The sequence below is a fragment of the Natator depressus genome, chromosome 5 (assembly GCF_965152275.1).
Source record: "Natator depressus isolate rNatDep1 chromosome 5, rNatDep2.hap1, whole genome shotgun sequence".
NCBI lineage: Eukaryota > Metazoa > Chordata > Testudines > Cheloniidae > Natator > Natator depressus.
Genome location: NC_134238.1, coordinates 45,036,098 through 45,058,536, shown reverse-complemented (window position 1 = coordinate 45,058,536; position 22,439 = coordinate 45,036,098). Strand labels below are relative to the sequence as shown.

The 22,439-nt window shown below is 40.7% G+C and overlaps 1 protein-coding gene across 2 annotated transcripts in view; it reads right to left on the bottom strand.

Annotated features, from left to right (window-relative positions):
* AP3B1 (adaptor related protein complex 3 subunit beta 1) overlaps nt 1–22,439 on the bottom strand; it is a 328,644-nt gene that overhangs the window by 30,364 nt on the left and 275,841 nt on the right. For both annotated transcript variants that reach the window (XR_012639514.1, XM_074952685.1), the window contains exons 23-24: nt 4,245–4,476; nt 2,187–2,271 (exon numbers count right to left, since the gene is read on the bottom strand). Coding sequence is in view for 1 of the 2 variants with exons in the window: in XM_074952685.1 (XP_074808786.1) it covers nt 2,187–2,271; nt 4,245–4,476 (317 nt within the window). In the remaining variant the exon portion in view is untranslated. The remainder of the gene's footprint in view (nt 1–2,186; nt 2,272–4,244; nt 4,477–22,439) is intronic.

Here is a 22,439-nt window from a genome sequence, read left to right as displayed (position 1 = left end):
CCATCTTGGAGGGTCGGCTTATAAACAAATGGGCGAATGAATGAGTATATACGGTACTTAAAGGGCGTACTTAAAATAAAAATATTTGCTCTTTTAAAAAAGAATGTATATGCTTGTTTAAAATATTCTGACATTATATATAATTTTAAAATAAAAAAGCTAAGTACATTTGTGTTTAGAGAAACAGATACCTTACATTTCTGTAACAATTTTGAAGTTGCATTGCCTAGAACTCTGCTTCCCTCATTATGTCAAAACAAAGCCTGTGCTGGACTAATGTGCTGTATAGTAAAATAAGCTTAGTTTTTAAAGACTTCGGATCAGTTCTTGAATACCATTGCTAATGTCATCATCCAGAAAGACACAACAGCATAACTTGTGCATATGCTACATGTCATACACATCATGCTGGAGATAACAATATCTTTAAAATAACCTCACACTAGGGACTTAGCATACAAATGAATATCACATAGAAAGGATTGTTGAGAAAAACATTTTCAACAGTAAACATCCCCCCCCCCCCCCCAAAAAAAGAGAAAATGTAATTTCTGTATTGGCTCTTCTTGAGCAGCATGTTTAACATATGTGAAAGCACAGTAGCTTTTCCACTACAAATCCTATATCCCCAGTCTTTAAGAATCTGTAAGTTTCCAAACTACCATTGATCACTGTGCACTATAATTTTTAAAATTATTGAACAAACAAGAGTACAGAACTTTCTACAAGGAAAGACAGTTTTCACCTAACCAGTTTGGGGCATTGTGATGGGGTTACAACTCCATGACCCATGTGGGGTGGCAAGTTGTGAGAAAAGTTGCTTGCAATATTTGTTTCAGTATATGTTAAGGGAAAGGTAAAGACTAGCAAGCAGGTTCATTTAGTGACTTGGGCAAAAGAGTTTGGATTCTGCTAGTATTTTTCATGAATTCACATTGCCTGACAATGGAGCTCCCAATGGGTGAGTAGGCACTTTTTCTGCTTAAATCAAAATACCTAAGGAACTCAAGAGCCTGCATTGTATCTAGGTATAATGATAATGAGCAAAGTATATATAAAAACATATATGCAAGTCATTTTTGCAAATAGAGCAAGAGTCCCTCAAAGATTGCTGCTGTCAGCGAATGCCTGCATGTATATGAGCACTCTATGTTTGGCTATGATTTCTTTGGTCTCATTTTGTTTTTTGATTTTATGTTAGTAAATTACATATTAAAATGTTTCTGAAAATTCAGTTCACATCAAATGGTAGGATCCATCTGCAACCTCAGAGTTACCAAACCAAACTCGTGAAAAGAACAGAAACACAAACAGCTCAGGTACCTAACCATAGGTGTCAACTTCTACTGGCGCCAGTGGGTGCTTGACTCCCCCCATCCGCTCATGCCCCTGCCTCACCCCCATTCCAACACCTTCCCCAAAGTCCCCGCCCCAACTCCGCCCCCTCCTTCCCCCTATTGGACTCCTTCCCCAAATCCCTGCCCCGGCCCTGAGCATGCTGTGTTCCCGCTCCTCCCCCCTCCCTCCTGGAGCTTGTTATACCGCAAAACAGCTGTTTCACGGCGGCAAGCACTGGGAGGTAGGCAGAGGAGGGGGGATGCAGTGCGCTCAGGGGAGGAGGCGAAGGTGAGGTGAGGCGGGGGGAAGGGAGCTTGGCTGCTGGTGGGTGCAGAGCACCCACTAATTTTTCCCCGTGGGTGCTCCAGCCCCAGAGCACCCACGGAGTCGGCGCTTATGTACCTAACAGAAGAAACTGATTTGTTTAGCTAACACAGATTTGAAAGTGCACTGTGTGACTAATATATGTTCATAACTTAATTCTCATCAAGTATCACAAACTTTCAAAAATCATTTGGAAATATCCTGATAGGAAAAATAGTGGAATAGTAAAGTTTACAAGGTAACTATGTCTCATTTCTCTAAATACATCTTGAATGTCCATTTTATGATGAGCTATATTGCCCAATTCTGTAACAAATGCAGAAAATACAATCAGCACTTTGCCCATAAAAATTCTAGTTAGGCTTCAAACTAGTTCAAAATATAATCAGAGCAAATACAAATATCATGTTTTTAATATAATTATGGAAGAAGTTGTGTAAAAAAGGCAAAGACAATAACATTTCTCCCCTCAATTTCCATTCAGAACTATCAAATGTTAAAAAACAAAAGAAAAACAAACTTACCACAACTGGAAACTGGCAGTCTGAGTAGAATCACAAAAGTCAATACCCACTGAGACAGTAATGGATTCCTCAGGCTCAAGAAATTCTAGAACAGAACATGTAAATTAAGCATGGGAAAAAAAAAAAATCAGATCAGCCAATCTAAATACGAAAATTTGATAACATGTAAAACAGCAAATGTTTACAGCTTCTTTAAACTTTGAGAGGTTCTGACCAACTTTTGTATTTTTATTTTCTGAAGTGTCTTGGGAGAAACTTCCTACAATAAATGCATTTTAAATATTACCATTAAAATCTAGTCATATCATTAGTGAACCAAGGCTTCATATTAAAACAGTAGGGATATATAATTACAGAAAAACATTAAGGTCACATGTATTCTATTTGCTTGTGTGCAAATGCAGTATTTGCATTTCATTCGGTATGACACCACTTGCTCTTCAGTTTTCAGATTGAATGAATAAGACAGCACAGGACCACTAGTAAAATGCACACTACTATACAGTGATGGGGAAAATCAAGTTTAAAAAATTCTATAGTCAATGTGGCCTACTCTTCTCCAAATTTTGTTTGCTGGTTACATAGGAGGCTGGGAGGATTATGGACCTAAAATGGAGAATACTCCTTCAAGCAGTGCAGAATGCAGCACTTCCTAAATGAAGACATCAAGAGTAAGTTCACTGTTTCTTGAACCCCTTCAGAGCCAGATCACCATACTAACCACCCTACACTATTGCAGACTGAAGGACTTAGGTTTGTGAGGTGCCTGGTCCTTCTTTGATACCAAAGGAACGTATACAAAAAGTGGTTGCTGGGGAGAACTTCAACTAGAGAACAGTATAAGAGAAACAACACAGGAAGGTAATTGAACAGATGCCATTACAGAAAGGAATGTCAAATTTAAAATGTCTGGACAGAGAAAACTTTTGTGCTACTGTGTTCTACATATTTAGGAAATCAGAAAGAGTCAGCTGTTTAATGATGGGTAGAAATATAAAGAAGTCTAACGGCAGTAAAGCAAATTGTGGAAGAATGCAGAAAACTTTGGGGGGGGGGGTGGGGTTCAAATAATGCAGATTAATGCAGGGAAAACAGAAAGTGCTTCAAGAAAGTCAAGTCTGTACAACGATCTGTGTGGCATCAAGAAAGAAATACTTCATGCCCCATTTGCCACTCTTACTATTACTGGCAGAGCTGCAACTGCAGAGGCTACAGAGTAAGTTTGGAAAACTGATAAGAATGTCTGGCTACACAGACACTTCTACTGTGCTCTCCTGGTGGAATTATAGAACTTAATTTTCTTAAAGTAGACAACACCCATGAGAAATACAAAAAATACCAAATGTACTGAAAAGGATAAGACACAGGTTTATATATCCAGATGGGTAGACACCATTCAGTTCAATTAATATCAAGTTCAGATTTTGTCAGTGTCTTGAATTAGATGTTTAGTTATAAAAACAATAGAGACGTATCATTATTAAAATACAAACTGAATCAAATGTTATCCATGCAAAATACTTGACTATATGTTTTGTTGACAGTAGCATGGAAAGTTTGCTCTGAAATAAGTAAAAAGTGGCTAAGTGCCATTTTTATTCCTTGGATGTGAACATAACTGGCTGGCAGAAACCTCCAGTTGGCATTGTCCTAATATACCTGCTTAGTCAATATAGTGACCAAACAGCTAAGAGGTCAGTTGGAAAAAGGGAAGACAGGATACTGGGCTAGATGGACTTTTTTTAGATCCAGTATGGCCGTTCTTATGTTCACATGAAAGGATCTGAAGAAATTACAGCCAGAGGCAGTATGACTGTATGGCTTGATTCATTCTAACTGTACCGGAAATGCTTCCTTTTAACAGACACCTTGTTAAACCACACACACCCTTGCCACGTAATGCTTAAAAATGTTATTTTTTTCTTCTGTCAATTTCTAAAATAAAGAATTAATTTTTTTAAAAAAAATCAGTACATTTAGTATTTTCCATTTCATGTTTTTAACTAACTGAAACAATAGGATTTTGCATAGTTAGCTTAAAAAAGATGACTTGATTACCTATTGGATTAAACACATGCATCTTCATGCCTGCAGGTAGCTTTCTCTCCCCTATGTGAATATTCTCTAACTTCTGGTCCATGGTGTTCGTTAATGTCACTTGTACAGATACCATTTGATCTCCATAAATGCACGGCTGCCTTGAAAAGTGATAATGAGCTGCTAATCCTTTCCCACTCATTCGATGAAGCAATTCATGAGTTTTCATTGGCACAAACATTGGGGAACTGACCTGTTACATAAAAAAGTTAAGAATTAGTGAATATACTAGCCAATTCTTGTGGATAGTAGAAGAACATCATAATATGACAGTTTAAATACTGCACTGTCTGCACCAGCTAGAACTCCCTCTCTCTTTTGTGGGAGATTTGGATGTGAAAGGAATGCAGTATCAGGGGGCATGCTGATGTTCATGAAAATACCTTAAAGCTTTGACTTCATCAACAGCAACAAATGTGTGGAAAAACAATTAGAACATGTTGAAAATATTCAAGTCCACAAATACAACATAATAAAGGAAATATTTGGAACAGCATGAAATAGAATTACAACATTTCTGGTATTGAGACCTAACAGCTCTGCTTGTAGTTAAAGTTGCCTAACTTTCTATTATAAGACTATTTCCAATTGCTTATAACTTTGCCAGATTGTTTGAGCTGAGATTTGTCTGCTACAATTTGATTTTTTAAGTTTCAGCTAAAATGGTCCAGCTGCTCTAGCAGCATTTCTCAAATGTGGCCACTGTGGCCACATGCTTTCTTGCGGCCACAGCCTCCTGGATGGTGATTTTGGAGGGGAGCCAGGGGGAGAAGGGAATGACAAAGCAGAGGCCTCTCCCCTGGGGCTGCAAGGAGGGGTTGAGCCCTGTAGCCCTCTTGAGCCACAAATGCTGGAGGAGCAAACAGCCGGTGAGAGTCTCCCACCTTCCTGGTGGCATTGGAGCTCACTCAGGCTTCCAGCTTCCTGAAACGGCAGGCTTTGGCCGCGGGCTCTGACTGCGGAGTACTGGACTCTGGTTCTTTGGCCGCATAGCAGCGAGCTTCATCCCTCGGCTGCTGGGCTTTGGGCTCACCCCCCATCCCCTTCCAGCTAGCTAACAAGTCTGCTGCTATGAAAAGTTATATTAACAAACATACATACTAGCTAGCAAGTCCAAAAAAGCCTGCAACCAAAAAAGCAAAAGAAACAACAATAAAAAGACAAGAACATGCAAAGCACCTTATTTGCGTTTCTATTCTGTTTAGATCCAGTAAAGAATAGACACAACTGCACATTATTATTAATTATTATTATTATTATTATTGAGTCTAAAAAAGAAAACCCTACATAAATAAATATCTATGATGTGGACATGTATGTGTGTATACTTATTTGTTTTTCCTAAAGTTAATTAAGTTTCTTAAGAAAAATTGTCAGAGCATTGTCAGTGGCTGCACTCTGAGGCCACCAAAAAGTTGTTGCGAGAACCCCTGCTTAAAGAATAAGATTAAGGGAAAAAAGTTGTTTTGCAAGTGTTAAAATGCACACAGCTGTTTCATTGAGAAGGTGTAGTAACTACATGTTTTGGAGCAGGTAGGGGTATTGCTTAGGGGTCATGAATATACATCTTTTGTTGTTCTTGTGAAAAGTTGCCCAAATTTGGCACGTTATAAGTCTCTGAAAAATCATCATTTGCAAATGCTCAAGAGAGATTTGTTAAAGCAAAATTCTCTGAAGATCACATAATCAAAGAAATGTAGGGCTGGAAGGGACCTTGAAAGGTCATATACTGAGGCAGAACGAAGTATACCTAGACCACCACTGGTGGGTGTTTGTCCAACCTGTTCTGAAAAACCTCCAAGGAGGGGGATTCCACAACCGCACTTGAAAGCTTAGTCCAGTGCTTAACTGTCCTTATAGTTAGAACATTTTTCCTAATATCAGACCTAAATCTTCCTTGCTACAAATTAAGCTGACTACTACTTGTCCTATCTTCAGTGGATATGGAGAACAATTAATTTTCAACTTCTTTCTAACAGACCTCAATAAATTCCCCTTCAGTCTTCTTTTCTGAAGACTAAACATAGCCAGGTTTTTTAACCTTTCCTCATAGGTTAGGTTTTCTAAACCTATTATTTTTTTATCGCCTTCTAGACTTTTTCCAATTTGTCTATATCTTTCAAGGTGTGGTGCCCAAAACTGGACACAATACTCCAGCTGACGATCACCAGGGCTAAGGAGAACAGAACAATTATTCCCATGTTACATATGACACTGCTGGTAATACACCCTAGAATATTAGCATTTTTTTTGCCACTGCACCCCATTGCTGGTGCATGTTCAATTTATGATCCACTATAACCCCCAGATTCTTTTCTGCTGTACTACCACCTAGCCAGTTGTTCACCATTTTATAGTTGTGCATTTGATTTTTTTCTTCCGAAGTGTAGTACTCTGCACTTATCTTCAGTGAATTTCATTTTGTTGAATTTAGACCAATTCTCTAATTTCACAAGGTCATTTTGAATTCTAATCCTGTCCTCCAAAACGTCTAGAGACCCACCCACCCCGACTCTGGCAGAATAGTGTCATCTGCAAATTTTATAAGCATATTCTTAACTCCAATATTCAAGCCATTAATTAAAATATTGATTAATTCTAGACGAAAGACACACTCCTGGGGGACTCCACTAGATATGTCCTCCTGGTTTGATAGAAAACCATTGATAGCTACAGTAAGTACATTTTTTCAACCAAATATACACCTTTTATAGTAAATTAATCTAGACCAAATTTTTGCACTGTCTGCATTGAGTGTGCTGCACCTCTACAGAGCTCTATGCCAGCCACACTGAGTATGCGCCATCCCCACAAATCTCAGTGAGCATGCTCCAAGCTGGGGCTGCCAGGCTGAGCATGACCTTTTAGTAATTACTCCTCCTGTCTGCCAGGAAACACTGTGGTGCCAGGCTCAAGAACAGAGTAGGGAGACTCTCTCCTGTACTTTCAGTGCCTTCTACCTTCTTCACTAGTGCCCAGGCAGCACGAAAGAGGAAAAGGAACCAGCGTGATTTGAATGCAGAGAGCTGAGGAGCAAGGACGGACAGGGACATGCTCAGGACAGAGGCAGAAGGGTCTATAACCACTTCAGCACACTTTTAAACCTGCTAAGTGTATTGCATCTCCTGACATGGGAAAACCACACACGCACTGGCGATAACCCTCTTCTGACTGACTGCTCTTTCCCAGGCAGCAGGAGAGTGAGGAGTAGCCGCCAGTTAGAGGTGCTGTCAGACAGTTTGCCCTTTGAGACTGTCCTGTCCTTTACTACAGTTACCTGCCTCACTCACTGCACACCTTCTCACTTTTCCAACAAACGTGACTGAAGTTGTTGTCTCCGTCTCTACTTAACTAACTGGGAGCTGGGGGAGGGTGGGACTAGTTGGGCAAGGAGACAGAGCCAGTGAGGGAAATGTGGGGAGGAATGTGAGCTAGTTGGATGGGGGTGGGAATAAACAACATGTGGTATCCCTCATCTAGTGCAGTTAATGCCCCAGTAACAACCATGTGGGTGAAACTAGACAATCACTATGCTCTGGAATGAACTCACAGGAAAACTATAAAAGACAAAAACAGCGTAACACCTCTGAGTGAACGCTTTTCACAAAGCCATCACTCTATATCTGGCCTATCAGTGCTCATCCTCAATGGAAAACTGCACAACACTTTCAAAAGATAAGTCGTAGCACAGACGTATGCAAGACGAAATCAGGACAAGATTCTCTAGGTAAACACTGGAAGGCCTTTCATCCTGTCTGCAACTGTCAGTTGGGAGGATGACCTAAACAACCTAGTCCTGTCCAAGTAAAAAACATTCTTCTAACATCCAGGGTATAGATTCTCTCAATCCTTATGAGACCAGGGCTTAGGAATGTAAGGAACTGGGGCTGCTAAGTAAATTGCTTGATTGAGGTGGAATTCTGATACTATTGTCAAAAAAAATTTGGATGTGGCCGTATGTATATAGAGTCCTTATAAAAGATTGTGTGGGGAGGGTCAGCTACCAGTTGCTTGTAATTCTGCCACTCTTTTCACAGAGGTAATGGCTATCAAAAACATGTTACTTTCATTGATAGATGGAGTAAAAACAGGTAGACATCAGTTCAAACAATCATCTTTGTTAGCACCAGATTAAAGTCCCAGGGAGGGATAGGTTCTGCAACGTGGGCATATAACCTGTCCAGACCTTTTAAGAACCTAACTGACACTGGGTTAAAAGATACTGAGCATCTTGCAATTGGAGGGTGGAAAGAGGAAACATCTGCAAGGTGAACCTTGATGGATCTAATGGATATGACTTTCTGTTTCAGGTGGATAGACGTTGGATGTTTAGGTAGAATATGTTGGACAGAGGCCTGGACTGGCGAAATACCTTTTTGCTGTGACCAGAAGGAAAATGGTTCTCACTTCAATAGGTAAGGATCTAGTAGAAGGCTTTCTGCTATTCAGGAGGATGATTTGTATATTCCCCCAAACACACCACCTCTTGAGGCATCAACCAGGAAGAATCCAGGTGGTAAGATGAAGACCACAGAAGAGTTGGGATGCAGGAATCGGCTGGGTTCCTGGGGAATCAGGTTGGACTCTGGAGGTAATGTCAAAGAACCCCTTGTGGAGCGGTTCAGCAGACTGGAGAACCAATGTTGGCAAAGCCAAGCCAGTGCTATGGGGATCATGTGGGCCCGATCCTGCTTGAGCTTGGTCAACATCATTGGAATGAGAGGAATAGGAGGATAGGCATACATCAGCTTGTGCTTCTGCAAGACAAGGAAAACATCCCTGACTATGAGCTGCCCTTGAATAAAAGAGCTGGCACTTCCTGTTGTGGTGAGTAGCAAATAGGTCCATCTGAGGGAACCCCCCCCCCCCCAGTTGGAAAAATGAGGCTCACAATATCTGCTCTGAGACACCACTTGTGATCTCTGCTGAAAGATCTGCTCAGGCAATTTGCCAAACTGTTGTGAACTGCAGGAAAGTGGGACGCTTTGAGGTGAATCATGTTGGAGATACAAAACTCCCAAAGGAGTACTGGCTCTTGACAAAGGCTGTCTGACCTGGTCCCTCCCTGTGTTTTCACACACATCACCACCACAGCATGTCCATGAGGACATGCAGAGTTTGTCCTCTGACAAGCCAGATGAATAGCCTCAACTCCCACCTGAGAGCAAAATCTTGCTGTGACCTAGTTTGTCTAGGTGACTTCCCTACCCTAGAGGAGGTGTGAAGGGAACTCCCATACACACATTGGGTGCATCCCTCCACCATTCCAAGGAGGTTAACATTCCTGCAAGCACTGAATGAGCATGTCCAAGGGCTGATGAGCTGGAGAGTACACAACTTTAACCAGCCCTGTAACTTTCTGAAATCAAGTCTGGCATGTTGAACCACATAGGTGCAGGAGGCCATGTGTCCCAGAAGTCTTAGGCAGTCCCTTATAGTTGAGATTAGATGGGCTTTTAGGTCTGTGGAAATGATTAACACTGTCTGGAATCTGGCATGTAGTAGGAAAGCTTTTGGTTACTGTAGAATCCAAGACTATCCCTGTACACTCTATCTATTCTGAACTGGGGAGAAGACTCACCTGTCCTCATTAATCAACAAACCCTGAACACTGGAGAGGGACTGGATCTTGGCTAGACTGAGTTCTATCTGGTTCTTGGACCGACCACAAACCAGCCACGGAAAAGGTATGGAACAGGTATGGAAATACTTGTACCCTGATTTTCTTATGAATGGGGCCACCATCACCATGCATTTTGTAAATACTCAGGACTGCAGATAGGCCAATGAGCAAGACAGTAAACCATTAATGGGTGTTGTTTACCAGGAATCTTAGGAATTGCCTGTGGGTTTGATGTAAATATGCATCCTTCAAGTCAAAGAGAGCATACCAGTCACCAGGATACAGGGAGGGGATAAAAGAGGCTAGGGTGACCCTGGGAAACCTTATTTTCTTTATCTATTTGTTGCACGTCTAGAATGGATCTCCTTTTGCCTTTGGCATCAAAAACCAACATGAATAAAATCCTTTCCTCCTGTATGGAAAGGAGGAACCTCCTCTATAGCTCTGAAATGAAGGAGAGATTGGATGTCTGGGAGGAAGACAGCCTCAAGAGAGTGGTCCCTGAAGGGGGAAGGGCTGAAATAAACTGAAGGGTGCATCCCAGTTTTACAATATAGACCCATTGGTCTGTGGTGATAGAGGCCCAAGCACATAGGAAGCAGCATAACATATTGGAAAAAAACAGGGGTAAGAGAAATTGGCCCATGACACACTGGTATTCAGTCCTCGACAAGGCAGTTGAGCAGACTGTTTGGAATTTCTTGGCTGTCTAGACGAACTTGTCAAGAAGAAAACTGAGGTGGAGTTCTCCTCCTCTGGTTTTTCCCATTTTCTGGAGTAGTCATGCTGTCTAGGTGTGAAAAGTGAGTATCGCTGGTACAACTGAGGGTGAAATTGTTTCTTTTTAGGGAACGAAGCGTAAATGCGCAATTACTTCAATTTAGCCCTTGAAGCTTCTCATCAATCTGCTGAGAGAATAGGATCAGCCCCTCAAAGGGGAGATCTTGTATCATCTGATGGATCTTCTGTGAAGCTTGAAGCCATGAACTTCTGTGCATCGTTATTGCAGATGCCATAGCTCTGGCTGCTGATTCTGCCCCATCAAATGCAGCTTGGAAAGAAGTCCTAGCCACGAGTTTGCTCTCTTCCAAGATGGCCTGGAATTCTTGCCTGGCATCCTCTGGCATTCTGTCCATGAACTTCAGAACACTGTCCCAGAGGGAGAAATCTTATCCATCCAGCAAGGATACAATGCAGGCTGACAGTGGAATAAACCTTTCTATTGAAAAGGTCAAGTCTTTTTGCTTCTTTATCCTTTGGGGTAAATGATGGCAATCCCTGATATGCTCTTTTGTTTACTGCCAAGACAACTGAAGTATCTGGTGATGGATGGGTGCAGAAATGTTCATAGTCCTGAGAAGGGCCGTGGTGCTTGCGTTCAATTCTCTTGGCTGTTAGTAGCACAGATGATGGTGTTTGTCACAATAATCTTGTAGGTAGGGCTATACAGGAAAATCTTGCTGACCGCTGTATGTCCACCAATCTATAGGAATTCTCTTGCAGTACGTTGACCTGGATGTCCAGAGAAGAAGCAACCCTCGTTAGGAGTTCTTGGTAGGCCCTCTAGTCATCCTGAAGAGGTGAGGACACCACAACACCACCAGCTCTTCTGGGGAGGACGGCAAAAGAGGTTGAATTGTAGCCTCCCGTGCCTCCCCACATGGAGATTGTGGTATGCAAGGTTAGTTCTGCTTGGTACCAGTGTTGGTACCGAGGTAACTTCCTGGGATTCCACACGTGAACTATCCTGTCATCTGCTCAGGGATCTGGCAGGTGGATAAACTGGGGAGGATCTAGTGGTGGTGGGGAAAACCCCATGGTTTCAAATACAGCCACTGGTAAGGTATAGGAGCTCAACCTCTACAAGCCCACAGATCCACGCCTGTGGACCATCATGGGGCCGCTGCCAGGATTGGAATCCTTTTGATGAAGGTGCATGACACCTTCTATCCCAGGAGTGAAGAGCACGGAAGTCTACATCAGATTCCCAAAAAGAACCCGAGTCGCTTGACCAGTGCAGTACCAGGGACCAGTGGCAAACCTCTGGAGACACTGTTAGCAGGGACAGCATACTTGGTTTGCCTCTGGATGGCACCAGGTAAGGCAGCATTGGACTGTCATTTTGGCACCAAAGATTCAACCTTACAGGCAGGTAAGACTGACAAAGTCTGAAGGTCAATTGGTACTGGACGACTTGTCTCATGCTACTGGAAAATCCGATACTGGGAGGAATAGAAAATCTTGTCCTGTGGCATATGCCTCCAGCGTCACCGGTTTCCAAACAGTCCCAAGGCTGCTGCTGTTGCATTGTGGAGGACGACCTCAACAGCACAAGAATGGGTGCTGGAGTCACTGACCCTGGGCAAGATGAAGTTGGGGACCATTTCTTCTCGGGGGATATTCTACCCTGCTGTCCAGCTTGCTTGCTGGCTGGCAAATGGTACTAGGGACCTCAATCTTGTGGAGTAGCTGGGCTCCTTCAAGGCATGCTGTTTATGCTTCTTCTCAGATATCAGGGAAGGTGAGTGGCACCAAGACTCTGCTGTGTCTGGAGTGGCACCTCTGACAGAGATAGAAATGGTTGATGTCCATCCCAAGAGGAGGAAAGTTCAGATGGTGGACGCAAGGCAGCCTGCATGAGAAGGTGATGCACTCTCACCTCCCTAACCTTTCTGTTCCGGGGCTTGAAGTCCCTGCAGATTTGATGATGATCCCTGACATGACCTTCTCTGAGGCACTTGACACACCTGGAATGTGGGTCACTCACTAGCAGAGTCTTCTTGCAACCAGTGCAAGGCATAGAGCCCAGATTAAAGCATGCCCTGGTACTTGGGAGTTGGTACCCAGAACACGCAGGAACTGACACTCTAAATAAATTAAGTAAAACAACAAACAACAATTATTCCAAAGCTCTAACTAACTATATACAAGAGAAAACAAATTCCCTGAAAAGGAGAACACTTGCAAACAAGCCAACGTGCTCTGACTAATGATCATAGACAGTAAGAACTAAGAGGGGACAGGGTTGAAGCAGCTCCACCCTTTATACCATCTCACAGCCGCAGAGGGTGCATGCACTACCCCAGTGGGTAGTGCTAAGAGAAAAATTTCCAAGTCTTATGCACTGGTTGCACACACATCTGAAGTGGAATACATTTGTACAATGACTCAAAGAAGAACTTCTAGACTCCTGCATCCTGGCAGAGGGTTAGACTAGATTACCTTTGCGGTCCCTTCTAATCCTATGATTCTATGATTCCAATTTCAGCTCTGCCACTGCCTCATTTTGGATAAGAAAATTTACCTGAGCCTCAGTTTACCAATCTGTAAAATGGGGATAATGTAACCTGACCTGGTGTTATGAGGCTAAAATATTTGAAATGCTCTGATGTGCTTAAAGTAAGTGCAAAGTGTTGTCAAACATATACACTCAGGGAAATGCTCTTTCTAAACTTTAAAGTTTGCTTTTATGCTCCTAAATAAAACTGTCACACACTGTAGTCCAAATGTTTGGAACAAGCAGATTTTTTTTAAAAATTCACATATAATCCCAATGTATTCTTGAAGCAAGAGCACAGTGTTCATTGGAAGCTCCTTGTGGCAATGAACCGTCATATCAATTTTTCTGTAATGTAACACATATAGCTATAGCTAATATTTTATTAATTAACAGAACAGAAATAATGAAAACAAGTCAGACATCTACAGTAAGTTATCTATATAATCAGTATGCATACTTTCTGTCCCAATATACGTTGAACAAATTTTAGCATTGACTCAACAGATTTTATCAAAAGGCTTTTGACTTATTGCAGACCAGATTTTCTGCATATCCCCATATAATTAGTGTTACTTTTAACATCTGAAGTCTAATTTACACACTTATTTATACCCAGGCAATTCCATTTTTATTTTTAAAAAATCAAACCACAGACCAGTAACTAAAAATACATGGCATTTTACAGTGTAGCCAAAGGAATATTAGTATTTATATAAAGCATCCTATTCAGCTATATTTGACATGCTAGTACCCAAAAATCTGAACCAAGATATGTAATATATAAAATATGATAGCTAGAATTCTCAAACCATCTAGCTGACAATAGAGGTAAGGGTTTCATGTAAGATGACAAAGGCAAATGCGATTCAGATGTTGTCTACGCATCAAACAAGTTCAATCCGGTAAAAACAGTCGTCTTGTTTCAAATTTAAAATCTTCAATGCATATAGCTGCAATACTGAAGCAGCCTATGGGTCAGAAACTGTAATCACTATGAAATAAAAAACTTCCCCAAAGAGTTAATAGAACAAGAAGCATCTAGCAACTGTGAGATAATCCACTACAAATCTTACACAGCATATGTTTAAATAATAAAAGTCATCTGTGTACCTTTGGATGGTTTATGAAAATAACCAATCAATTCTACAGACACAACATTATTTCTAAAGGAAATCTATGTGACTCATGATGCCTGTAGATACACAGAGACAAACCACACATATTTTATCAGTTTATTACTGTAAGCAAATAAGCGTGGAATGAGAGTGCACATAACTGTCTACTTAGCGCTTACTGAAACATTTATAAGAGCTGTTATCTCCCTAATAACAGACAGACAGTGTGCAATTTTAGAGAGGAGAAAAGCTTCATATTTTTTAACACTTCACTAAAAAGTAACTGAAGAGTGTAAAATGAAAAATACTCTGTGCAGTTAGCTGGTAATGGACCATATTATCAACTCAAGTTAGATTTATAGGATACAAACTAGTCACTAATAGTTATTTTATGACATAGCATGTCTGTTTTGGTGGAAATTATTAAGATTAAACTTGTAAAACTTTTTTAATGTAGCTATTTAAAAGTGATTGAAATATAGAATTTAAAATGAGAATTGGAAAAAATAAGACATGCTATTTTGAAGTAGCTGTTCTATGAACCAATCTTTTTGAATCTCTACATCTTAGCAATCCAAATGTTCACATTTACAGTGATATTCACTGAGAAGCATGGATGTGCACAAGCCCATCCATGCTACTGGAGCCCCATGGGGTAATTACCCTGACAGGAACCAGCAAAGTGGTTCTGCAGGGGGGGCCTCCATATCTCCTGCACCCTGGAGAAAATCTCAGTAGAGGATCCAAATCCCCACAGAAGTTGCAGCTATATTGTTGTACTTCTATTTATAAAAACTATACCAAAAATTACAACATTATTAGGAGTCTGTCTTAAAAGCTCTGTTCCTTCATTGATCCAGTTCACTGCGCTAAAAGGGATCTAATGTCATTGACAATATTTGTTGCTATACTAGTCACAACAGAGCTGGTTGAGGATGCAGCGGCTTGTAATGCAGAGTTTGCTTGCCCTTGAGAGTTCAAATGCTCTTTTTCTTTTACAAAAATATTCTTTTAAAAAAACATGGTTCAAAGATTATTACATTCATGTTAATATATTTTTAAAATGTGTATCCCCTGCCTGTTTAAATAAAGGGAACTACCTAGGCTCATTTGTATCTAGTACAGACATCAGAGCAGGATAACCTTTCTTGTATATGTGAGGCATATTTTTTAAAAGGGAGCCTTAACCATTTCTGCCTTGCTTTATTTTACAATATTTGTTCAATAATGACACAGTGACAAATTTGGATTAGATGTTGGCACTACCTACCAAAAAAGGATATGTGACCGTATAAATGTATATATTATTGAAGAAAAAAACCCATTTTCAACAACCACAAAAATTATGATTCTATTCCTTTAAATTACATTCTATAAAAGCAGGTTTCAGAGTAACAGCCATGTTAGTCTGTATTCACAAAAAGAAAAGGAGTACTTGTGGCACCTTAGAGACTAACCAATTTATTTGAGCATAAGCTTTCGTGAGCTACAGCTCACTTCATTCGATGAAGTGAGCTGTAGCTCACGAAAGCTTATGCTCAAATAAATTGGTTAGTCTCTAAGGTGCCACAAGTACTCCTTTTCTTTCTGTAAAAGCAATGAACTGAATAATTTAATCTCTGTTTCTAAGCAGCTTTTCCACTGCCCTCCTATTGGCAGTATCCATGACATAATCCAAGAATGACCTATTGAGCTGTGAGCTATATTTTCTTATACACACTGCAAGTCTATGCTCCAATAACTCCTGAATATTTAAGAAGAGAAGAGGATGAGGTGGAATGCTAGCATATAGCCCAGCCACACTTACAAGAGCTTTCAATTTAAAACTATAAGAGGAAGTTCACCATAGGTTTGCACTGTAGTGTGGAAGGTGAGTGAGAAAAAGATTACTAATTCCTTTTCAATTTATATTAATTTCCTTTCCCTCCATTACCAGTTATGTATTACACATATATAGGCAATGGTAGTCTTCTTCATTCAGACACTTTTAGCAACAAAATTAAAAATTAATTTTCCAAGGATAAATTAGTAATTCATGAAAGGTACAATAAGAAAAAGCATTAAAATTGTAGAAAGAATACAAACATAACATACTGAGCCCTGTAGCTTACAAGCCACATATGAGATTACTTATTACATTAAGCCAACACCTACACCTCAAAATCACATAATAAACCCTGACATAAAAGCATAACTAATCAATGTTCATAAGGATTACTAAAGGAAATAAAGAAAAGATAATACCAGTAACAAACAAAAGGTATAAAAAAAAGCCAACTCCATCTTCAAGCAGCCTGGAAAAGTAAATCAACAGGATTCAACCTAGGCTACATTATCTAGAATGATTCTCAATAACTTTATGCCAAATTCTGGAGAATATTTTAGCTCTTTTCTGTACAGTAATAGCTCATTCAACAGTAATATATGCAATAAACATATTTCCAAACCATTACTACAGGAAACTGTCATCCATTTCAACAGCAATACTCTTTTTTTTACCACCATCAGCCTTACTGGTAGTATTATAACTAGACTTTGTGTCCCTAACATGATTAAAGATTGTTTAGGGCTAAGTCTGATAGTAAGCATATGATTAATATAAAAAATGTTTTTTGCCAGTATCTCCCAATGCCTAGACAATGTATTCATCTCTAAGAACTGGTACTACAAGTCAAGCATTTGTCTCAGTAATGATTTTTGTCTTAAACATCTTGAAAGGGGAAAAATTACTGCTGTTGTTGATTTCTGAATTGAATAGACTTCAGTCTCGCACCAGGGTGGCTTTTATTACATGTCTATTAATCTGTTTCCATAAGCCAGTCAATATTAATTCCTTTTCTCAGCCCTCTTTTTCACTGAGTTTAAAATTTATGTGGTCTCTTAAACAGGCATAAAAACTAGCTTTTTTTTTTAGCTTTTTTTTTTTTAAGTAATGTCTTCAAGGTAATCTGTGAAGTGAAAATAGGACTTCTCAACCTTTATAATAAAAAATTTAGTATCTGTAGAATTTAGAATTACTCTTTTCCAGACAAAAATGTTACTTAATTTATGTCAAATGACACATTCCTATATAGCTCTTTCATTTTTCTAACATTAGGTACCATTCAAGGTTTTTCAAGAGTTTCCCTTAAACAATTATGAGTCAGATTCAGATCTCAAATATGCCTGAGTAAATACAAAATAACTACTCTGAAGACAGTGGAGTTTCTGGAGTATGAGGGATCAGAATCTGGTCCTAAATTGGGGTTACTCTAAACACCGGAAAAAAAATCCCATAATTTATCCCATGCTTCAGCAGTCAAATCCATTTTTAAGATGGAAAGTGTGCTTCTTGGCATAATACTGTGTTTTCAGTATAAATGTGGACCATGAATCATTAGTCCTCTTAAACAATAAGAGTCAACTATTGATACTGATTTTTCAAAGCAAAACCCAGTGTGATAGAATGCATTTTTCATGCAAAACATAACTCAAAATGACAAAATAAATGGTGGTATTTTGCATTTGGTATGTTTAACCTTTTCCTTGATTTAGGCATAAAGGGCCTGATCATACAATGATCTTTAAGCACACGAGAACTGACAGCAAAGTAGAATGCAGCCAGAGATCCATTTAGAAAGTCTCTGGGCGGAGATGATGCACCCTCTGACTCTCTTTGCTATAGCGACAAACAGTCTCAGAAATTTCCTGATTGGTTTTGTTCTCTGCAGGTAAAAGACCAAGGCTCGTTGAATATCAAGGGAGTGAAATCTTCATTCTTCTGTGGAATTGTGTGGTTTCAGGAAGAACACAGGTAAGTGAATGTATTGGTTAATGTGAAATTCCAAAACTACTTTAGGGATGAAGTTGGGCTGTAGATGTAAAGAAAACTTACCCTCATGGACTACAGTGTATGGAGGGTCTGCAATCATTGCTCTAAGTTCGCCAGCCCTTCTCGCTGATGCGATAGCTACAAGAAAGATGACTTTCATGGAAAGGAAGCACATGGAACAAGTAGCTAATGGCTCAAAGGGGGGAAGGGGCTTGTTAGAGAGAGAACAAGATTTAGGTCACACTGGGGTGCAATCTGCTGAATAGGCGGGAAGGGTCTCACTGAGCCTTTCCAGAATTTATTGGTCGGTGGGTGTGTGAAAATTGAGTAGTCCTGAGAAAGTGGATGGTATGCACTGATTGCCACTAAGTGGACAATGGATGGATAAACCCGATGTCTTCAAAGATAGAATATAGTCTAAAATGAGAGGACTATCTGTAGTTTCTGGCAGAATGCCTCTTTTTTGTGTACAAGATGAGAAGCATTTCCATTTATCTAGGTAACATTTTCTAGTAGAGTCCTTTCTACTATTAGAGAAGATGTCTCATACAGCCGAGGAGCAAGAACGTTCTAGGGATGATGCGCATCCAAATACTAAGCCCTGAGGTGGAGAGGTCATGGACTGGGTGTTTGATATTGCTGCTGCACTAGGTCAGGAGCTCAGAGAACATTGGGAGAATGATTGTGGTTAAGATGACATGGGTAGGAGGTTTGGAAATCAGAACTGTCTGGGCCAGAAGGGGGTGATCAGGCTGACCCTCACTCTGTCGTGTTGGATCTTCGGTAGAACTCATGGCAGGAAGAGCACCTGAGGGAAGGTACAGTTGAACTGGTCTGACCAAATAAGAAGCAGAGCATCACCCTGTGAGCGGTGACTTAGGGCTTCTCTGGAGAAATGTGGTACATCTGCTGTTTGCTTGAGAAGCAACTAGATCCTTGGTGGGGTTCCCCATGGCATGAAAATGTTATTCAATACCAGGTTGTGAAGCTCCCACTCATGGTCAATTTTGAAGCATCTGCTGAGAGTATCTGTGAGTATATTCTGCTTCCCTGGAAGATAGGCTGCTGATACGGTGATTTAATTGCTGACACACCAGTTCCAGAGACAGACTCCTTCTGAACACAAGGAGGAGGACCTCACTCCCCCTTGCTTGTTGATGTAGAAAACAGTTGTAGTGTTGTCTGACATTATAAGAACATGATGAGTGCAGATGAATGGGAGAAAGAACTTGCATGCCTTCTGTATTGCTAATAGTTCCAGGATACTAATGTGTGTCCTGGTCTCTTGAGATGACCAAGCTCCATATGCTGTGTGATTGTTTATGTGGGCTCCGCAACCTAGTAGGGATGTGTCCGTAATGATGTCTGGAGAGAAAGGGGACCCCCCCATGCATACACTATGAGGATATGTCCACCATAGGGGGGGAGGACAGTACCTCGGCCAGAATTGTCACCATGAAGTCCATGGAATAACAGCTTGAGGAGTATACTGACTATATCCAAGCTTGAGGGCAACAAAGGTGGTGTCTTGCGAACAAGGTGAGGTAAGTGCACGAGGCCACGTGACTGTGTGAATGAATAAGGACAGACATGTTTTGATGGTTCCTGAGGGTTGCTTATGATGTAAGCTATGATACCGTTCACTGTCTGAAACCTGACCTTGGGCATATATGACTTTGCAGTGATGGAATTTAAGGTTGTCCCAATGAAGTCTAAAGATTTGTATAAGGGTGAGAACAGATTTTTCTATATTTACGCTGAATCCCAGGGAAGAGAAGAGGCATAGTGTCATGGAAGTTGACCCATTGGCCTCATGGCGGAATTTGGCAGCAAGGAGCCAGGCATTGAGGTATGGGAAGACAATGAGGCCAGGATGTCTGATGTGAGCTGTCACAACTGAGAATATCTTGGTAAATACTCTGGATGATGGCTATTCTGAAGGGGAGTACTCTGTACTGAAAATGGTCAGAGCCTACCATAAATCTGACAAAGCATCTGTGGACAGGGTGAATGTCTACAAGAAAGTAGGAGTCCTTCATATAGAGCTCTGAACCACATGCCCTTTTCTAAAGATGGAATTATTGCTGTCAATGTGACCATGCGAAATCTGAGTTTGCAAATGAAGCAGTTGAGATGGAAGAGCTTGAGGATTGGTCTCCAAACACCACTGAATGGTGCGTGGGTTAGGAAGTGTTGGGTTTAGTGATTTGTGGCTCTCGAGCTCCCATCAAAAATAATGTTGAGCTGGAGGCTGAGATTGAGATGCTGAGCCTGTTGTAGAGAGTGTAGGGAAGCAGGACTTCTGAACTCTTGGCCTCTTAGATGGTGGTTCATAGGGTCACTGATGGAAGAACTGCTGAAACGTATATCTCAACGTGGTTAATGAAACTTCCTGATAGGGGCGCAAATCCCCCATGATCAGAGGGTAGTACTGAAGTCTTTCAGAGTGTGGAGGGACTAATCCATCTTCTGACTGAAGAGGTGCAATTCATCAAAGGGGACATCCTTGATGGTATTCTGGACCTCCCTAGTGAACTCTGAGGCAAGGAGCCATGACTCCCTGTGCATGACAATGATAGTAGCCATGGCGCTAGAGAAGGTATCAGTGGCATCAACTACAGAGTGGAGGGTCCTGGCTATCAGTTTGCATTCGTCTATCAGACCTTGCCAGAACAGATGCAAAACCTGCTGATATACCTCCTTTGCTACAATAGAATCATAGAATATCAGGGTTGGAAGGGACCTCAGGAGGTCATCTAGTCCAACCCCCTGCTCAAAGCAGGACCAATCCCCAACTAAATCATCCCAGCCAGGGCTTTTTCAAGCCTGACCTTAAAAATATCTAAGGAAATTCCACCACCTCCCTAGGTAACGCATTCCAGTGTTTCACCACCCTCCTAGTGAAAAAGTTTTTCCTAATATCCAACCTAAACCTCCCCCACTGCAACTTGAGACCATTACTCCTTGTTTTGACATCAGCTACCATTGAGAACAGTCTAGATCCATCCTCTTTGGAACCCCCTTTCAGGTAGTTGAAAGCAGCTATCAAACCCCCCTCATTCTTCTCTTCCGCAGACTAAAAATGATCAACACTTCCCCATAATATACTTTGCAAGATCCATGGGTCCTACACTGAATGCCTCAAAAACAACTATGTGGGCAAAACCAGACAATTACTACTCTTTGAAATGAACTCTCAAAAAAATGATAAAAGACAAAAACACCCTGTCACCTGCGGGTGAACACTTTTCACAAAGCGATCACTCTATATCTGACTTATCAGTCCTCACCTTTTAAACCTTCACAACACTTTCAAAAGATGAGCCTAGTTGCTTAAATTCTTAACTTTGCTAGACACTAAAAATCATGGACTGAAGAGAGACACTTGATTTATGGCTTATTACAACAATCTATAACCCACTAACAATTCCCCTTGCCCCAGCTTCCTTTCCCCATTAAGACTGGAGGAGTGTTAGTGGGCCACTTCACCCTGAATATACCCATTAAATATGTGTTAACTTCTTATGCTAAACAATCTGTTTCACCTTGTGTTTAGCTGTCACACTCTGAGTACTTTTCCCAGAAGACAAACTCTGTGTAAGCTTAAAGGCTTGTCTCGCTCACCAACAGCTGTGGATAACTGAGGCAACTTTTACTTGATCAATACAAACATTCTGAGAGCAAAATCAAGTAATACAAAGCAATTGGATCAAATTCTGCCCTCAGTTACAGCTATGGGACCTCATATATTCCATTTCCTTATTGTTATCCAGGTTGTCTTAACTGAACTCTTTAATGTGGATTATTTTACATTAGACCTTCAAAGTGCTGTGCAATTTCATTGTAAAAGCATTTTTGTTTAATGAGATCACAGCTGATGCATAAACTCTACCTGTTTTGTGCAACCATTCACATCCATAATGTTTTTGAATCTCTGTCTCCCTTTACTACCTGTATCTGTCCAAAATTCAGAACTCAGCATCCAACTTGTCTGCCATTTTCCTTGTGAGACAAGGTAGGTGAGGTAATATCTTTTATTGGACCTATTTCTGTTGCTGTGCGAGACAAGCTTACATAACAAGCTCTCTCTGACCAGCAAAAGTTGGTCCAATAAAAGATATTATCTCACCCACCTTGTCTCTCTAATGTCCTTGTCCAACACGGCTACAACAACACTGCATACACTAAAAAGATAGTTTTAGGAATAAGTCTGGAATACTAATTATTTACACATATGTTACCCAAGACTGAAAACTAATGCTACAGGTACTATTTACACTGAGGGAGGGAAGATACAAAGAATCAATGATTGCAGCTCCAACAACCA